At 41.5% G+C, this 6,000-nt stretch overlaps 1 protein-coding gene across 1 annotated transcript in view; it reads left to right on the forward strand.

Moving 5' to 3' along the window:
• Positions 1-5,725, forward strand: part of nbeal2 (neurobeachin-like 2) — a 56,300-nt gene extending 50,575 nt beyond the window's left edge. Inside the window, exons 49-55 of the mRNA XM_084726581.1 lie at positions 627-799; positions 897-991; positions 1,071-1,187; positions 2,373-2,534; positions 2,692-2,840; positions 4,168-4,303; positions 4,535-5,725. Coding sequence (XP_084582707.1) covers positions 627-799; positions 897-991; positions 1,071-1,187; positions 2,373-2,534; positions 2,692-2,840; positions 4,168-4,303; positions 4,535-4,642 — 940 coding nt within the window. The 3' untranslated portion in view covers positions 4,643-5,725. The remainder of the gene's footprint in view (positions 1-626; positions 800-896; positions 992-1,070; positions 1,188-2,372; positions 2,535-2,691; positions 2,841-4,167; positions 4,304-4,534) is intronic.
• The last annotated feature ends 275 nt before the right edge of the window (positions 5,726-6,000 follow it).

A 6,000-nucleotide genomic window follows, 5' to 3' on the forward strand; every position in this document is an offset into this window, starting at 1 on the left:
TTCCAAACCCTCAAGTCTCTCCTACTCATCCTCACAACCCCTCAGTCCCACCCCAGCAGGCTTCAACTGACCGCAACTGGCTACACAAATAATAACAAGGGCAATAATAAAGGAAATTGCATAAATATGTATAACAAAGAAGAAAAATCACACACACTTAAAGAGAGCACTATGATTCCAATTTGTTATCCCATCAGTAGGACTGAAATAAGACACAAATGGGCCCCACATTTTAATAATCTCAGCCTTCTTCCCCATAAATCTAATTTCCTGGATGTAATTTTTTACTCTGAAATCTGAGGACGCATAAAACTTTCTTGACAGCTGTTGGAAACACAACATCTGGCTGTCCTTCTTTGTCTGCGAGGCTTCAAAGGCAGTTTAATTAATTGAAATTTGTTTTAATGGATCTTATTTTAAACAGACCTTGAATGTGGATCATATAAACACAAAATAAATCATGATGAGATCCATTGGAACACAGGGTTTCACACAGGTTGTAATTTGCAGATGTCATGACAGTTTAATGTGCCGATTATAAATCTCCACCACAGTTAGGCCTCAGCTCACTCTCACTCTCTCTATCAAACTCACTTTGATCTTTCCAACACTGCTCTGTGGTGTAGGACGCAGCGTTTCCTGAGCGGACCTTTCTCTCCCGGGGTGGAGATCAGCGCTCAGGTGTTGGTGGTGTCCAATGATGGACGTCTGCTGTTCAGTGGAGGACACTGGGACTGCAGTCTCCGTGTCACCCAACTAGGGAAGGGCAAGCTGGTGGGCAGGATCTGCCGGCACATTGGTGAGCTCTTATTGTCGTTTGTCTAAATTACAGAACATATATGTATGTGCTTTGCTTCAGTGTTACAGTTATCTGTATTTTTCTGTTTTCCACAAAGACGTTGTTACCTGCCTGGCTCTGGATCTGTGTGGCATCTACCTCATCTCTGGTTCAAGGGACACATCCTGTATAGTGTGGCAGGTCCTACAGCAGGTAAACTGTCTCTCTGTCTTCATGCATGATTATAAGCTTCTGTCAAAGTTATGGATTTTTAATTTTTTTTGTCCTTCAGGGTGGCTTCTCCAGCGGTCTGTCTCCTCGGCCAGTGCAGGTTCTCTGCGGACATGACCAGGAGGTCACCTGTGTGGCCATCAGCACTGAACTGGACATGGCTGTGTCAGGGTCAAAGGTCAGAAATATCGCACTCTGTGAACAGTTATAAGCTTGATACAAACCAGACAATATCCGAGGGATGCAGCGATATATCAGCTGAACATCGGTGGCTGGTATTCAGCCTCTTTAGTTACTACCGGCAAATAAGATGACATTCACCAGTGGCAGCGGTCGATGTTGTGTATCTGTTGTGTTGCATTCATTTTGTGCTGGTTAACTGTTGTGTTGGTCCAACAATTCTGAGCAACAGTAGCTCGCACATCCAGCTGCTGTCAGACAGGACTGGAAACAACTGTGGCATTCATTCATTATGTGTTGTAGTTTATGCTGCAAAATATATATCACAGATACCAAGGAGCTTCCTTTGGTTTGTGTTTGAAAGAGTGAGTGAGCGCAGCAGTGGTCAAGCAGGTTAGAGAGTGAATAAAGAGAGGGAGCAGTAATTGCAAGAGTCTGTGAATCAGACAAATAACTTTTTATTTTCCAGAGGTTTCACAGCAGTTATGTTCTAAGCCAAATGAACATGCCTACACTTTAGTACAACCCCCTGCAAAACCCTGGTCTGAATGTAGCCTAAGCTTTTTGGCTCTTCAGTAATAATGGAAAACTATGTCAGAAGAGTCTTTATTTTCTCCCTTATACTGCTTCAGTTTGTGCAGGTGTGAAAAATGCTCTTCAACCTAAATAACCACAATATACTACTTGGATGCTCTCCAAGCAAACTGTGATGTGGTTCATTAGAAGTGGGAATGTAATCAGCCACAGGAAACAACCTCGAAACACTCACTTTTTATAGGTATGAAGAGACAGATGTTGCCGCCTTATAGCCAGAGGTTGCTCATACCTTGAAACCATAATGTAACAGAATGAACCACAGCCAAACCACAATTTCGTGTGATTTTTTTACAAGTGCTCCTAGCTGGTATTAAAATTAGAGAAGATATCATGCCTAGATGTAGTTTTAAGGGTTTTACATTGATCTATTTCAACTCTCTGTTGCCATAAGTTGCAGCATAACAGGTTGTCAAATCTTCAGTAAACTAGCTGTGAGTTCATGTGGTTTTGGTTTAAGAACGCTAGTTTGCACTGTAAAAAAAAACACAAAAATGCACAAAAGAAAGACAATCGTTTACGTCACAGAAACAGAAAAGTGTCATTGCATCTTTACTGACAGTCAGTCTTGTTGTTCACTGTGTGTCAGGATGGGACTGTGATCGTGCACACTGTCCGACGAGGTCAGTTCCTGCGAACGCTGCGGCCTCCTGGTGAGAGCTGCACACCAGCCCAAATCTCACAGCTCCAGGTGGGCATGGAAGGCCACATCGTCGTACAGACCTCGCAGGAGGAACGCTCTAATAGAAAGGTACGCTAATAAAAGCAAAATATTATCTCCTGAAGAGTTTTATCGCAACCTCTATTTAAATAATTTAGATTTTGTGTCCTAATCACACTGTATGTACACCGTCTCTATCCTGTGTGTGTGAGTTAACGTGATGCCAAAATCCTGCTTATTCCGCCAGGGCAAGTACTCCATTCATGGTTACTCAGTAAATGGCTGTCTGCTGTCCTCCGTCACCATGGAGGAGCAGGTGACTGCTCTTCACTTGGTGTCTGAGTACATCATCCTGGGGACCCTGCAGGGCAGCCTCCACATACGGGATTTATACAGGTAAAGAAATCTGAACGATCTTTCGCGTATCCACATTCCTGAACCAAATTACCTTCAGTGTACCCTGATGTTGACCCTACATGCACCTGCCTCACAGCTTGACATATGCTGGTTATGTCCTTTTTTAGTTAAGCTTTGAACATTAGTCGTTCAAACTATTTCAGAGACCCCTCAACACCAAATTAAGCTAAATCCTTTGACTGACATTTTTGGCGTTGCTCCAGACTTGGATTTGCTGTAGGCAAAACTGAATGTTTCGGCTGTTATGTCTTTATTGGTCTGATGAGCTGTCTTACTAAAGTGGAAGGAGTCTGTCCTTCCTCCTCACTCATACTGGATTGAAGACATCACCTTTACATGCACACCAATTTTCCACTTTAATTCACAATATTAGAATATCCTGAATTTGATACAGACAATATAAACAACATATTCTGTTTGGGGATTCTGAATTATGAATGTAGCATATTTCAATTAAGACATGTGGGATATGCTGGCATGATTCAGGTTTTAGCAGCGTTCTTGTTGTCTTCATTTTAAATCAGTCGAAGCTGAGGTAGAGATGCATGTACAAAAGATAAGCCCACATTTCTGGCCAAAAGTAGAGACATGCATATTTTTAAACATTATGTTTAAAACATTTTTGAATAGACAGTCCGCCACCAGTGGAAAACTTAAATATACTTTAAAATACTATTTTGACACAATGAAGCCTCCATGACCACAGTATGCATGGCTGCATTTAAATGGAAATTAGTGAAATATTAATTTTTATTAGCCATATAAACAGCTTAGTAGGAACATTTTCTTTTTTGGAATATGGGGGAAAAAAGGTAAATATTTTGTGTTTAAACACAGTCACTATATCCTGTATGAATCAGGAGAAAATCTGTTATATTATTGTGGGAATGATGAGTAAATTTTACAAAGTATGGCACCCACTCCTGACATTAAAATAAAACCCTTTACATTTAGTTTTGAGTAGCTATGCTTTACTTTTTGTTCTTTGTTTCCCTTTTCTTTTCCAATCTTATTTATTTGTTTTGTTTATTTTCTATTTTTATTAATATAACATGTTCTCTGTGTCCATATCTTATTCATAATTTAGAATATGTCTTCATGGTCAGATGTTATTGTGTATTTTGTTTTGGAAAGAAAAAAAGGTGTGTTGTGACAAGTGTGGGTCTCCCTGTACAGTTCCTGTTTTAGTCTTTATTGAGAATCAATTAAAAGACATTTTAAAGAAAGAAGATCATTTGTAGCACGTGTACAGCAGTTTAAGTCTAAAAGTTTGTTTCTTCTGTACCATCTCCTCTCTGTTTGACAGCCTGGATGCTTTGGTGACGCCCCTGGCCTTGAAAGTGGCTGTGAGGAGTGTGTCTGTCACCAAGGAGTGCAGCCACATCCTGGTGGGACTGGAGGACGGGAAGTTAATTGTGGTGGGGGCAGGGAAGCCAGAGGAGGTGAGAAGCAAGACATCAAGTGTTTGCGAGATGTGGGAGTGGGGCGGTGGTGCATGTTTGTATGTGTGATTGTGTGAGGAGGAGGAGGAGGAGGAGGAGGAGGAGGGGGTAATCACATGCTAAGTACTCGCTGAAGATCAGGTTTTTCAGATTATAATTGAGCGTCTTCAGTCTAACATATTCGTTTTAGCCCCGAAGCAAAGATTAACATGTTTCTCCTCCTGTTCTCAGGTTCGCTCAGGACAATTCCCCCGTCGCCTGTGGGGCTCCACACGCCGCATCTCTCAGGTGTCGTCAGGTGAAACTGAATACATTCCCACTGAGAATGCCGGCAAATGAGATGAGCAATGTTGGAGCAACTCTGAGATACCTGCACCGCCAAGACTCAACAAGGCCTTCCTGCTTTTTACATGCTGGGAAACTGTCCTCCTCAGCCACTGATCTCTCTGAGAGAGCAACTTATACACTGAGCACTTTTTTTATTCTTAAATGATTTGATATTTTATTTCATTTACAGTTGTGCACTGTTTTTAATCAGCATCATTCCAAAGAGTGGCCTTGTTTTGTGGACGGAGAAGAGCTTGGTGTTTGAGGTTGTGAACTGCTGTTGAACTGTAAATCCAGTGAGACGTATTTCAGGGATGTGACTCACGCTGATGTACGTCGTTCGGCCTCAGACACAGAAAGAAGTGACGCTGTAAACTCTCCAGACTCCATGTTTTTGGCTTCTTTCTTTGTCAGAGAAACAGCTGTGATCACTGTTGCTGTTGAATGTCCCAAAGCCATTGATTGGCGATGGCTCCGTTCTTAAAACTCCTGGAAACTTGAAAACTACTGTTGATGTTGCTCGAGATTTCCATCTTGCAATACTGGTAAATACCACAAGAGGGTTGACTTTGTAAAGAAAGACACTGGGGGGGTAAAAATGCTGTGTTGTGATCTTAAGCGGTCGACATCTGGATGATCTTTCCACCAATACCACAGTGTACAATCCTGCATTCCTTTAAGCTCTAAACAACGTAAAACTGTTACAATTAAAGCAATAAGTGCTTTAATGGTCAAGTATGTGAAATATATTCACTTTTTTAGGGTGATCGTGGAGCTTGGATGCAATGAAACTCAAGTGGAAATCCTTCTGATGCCTTACACACAAAGGAGTAAAGGCCTTTACAAATGCGCCTGTACTAGTTTTGCTATTACTTTGTTCAACATGAATATATCCCTGTTTCATTTGATCTGAAAAGTGCCTTTTTTAGCTTGTGTCTTCTTGAGCCATGTGTAAACACTGAATCCCAATCATCTGTCACTATATGTCCGATTTTATCCCTGCTGATGAGATTTAAACACCTTCCTCGTCTGCTATGACTCAGATGTGGATAAGATGTTGTTACTGAACTCAGTAAACTGTTGGCTGCACACACATACTTGCCTGTACTGGTATTGTACTGTTTATGAAGCACAGAAAACATCTGATGACTCTCAAACACGTGAGCAGAGAGTCTGTGAGTGAGCTTCAGAGGAATTCACTTCCTGCCAGCTTCTTTTACTGCGGTTAGAACAAAGTAGTTGTTATGCAGTGTCATGATGGGAGACAGACAAAGGGAACAATTTGGGCAAATGCAATACCCATAACATGCTGCACACATACAAATTACATAGTCTTTGTAAGTAACCTTAAGCCTGGGCTGCACCAACAA

This window comes from Lutjanus erythropterus, chromosome 9, assembly GCF_056507025.1.
Source record: "Lutjanus erythropterus isolate fLutEry1 chromosome 9, fLutEry1.hap2, whole genome shotgun sequence".
NCBI classification, from domain to species: Eukaryota; Metazoa; Chordata; class Actinopteri; order Lutjaniformes; family Lutjanidae; genus Lutjanus; species Lutjanus erythropterus.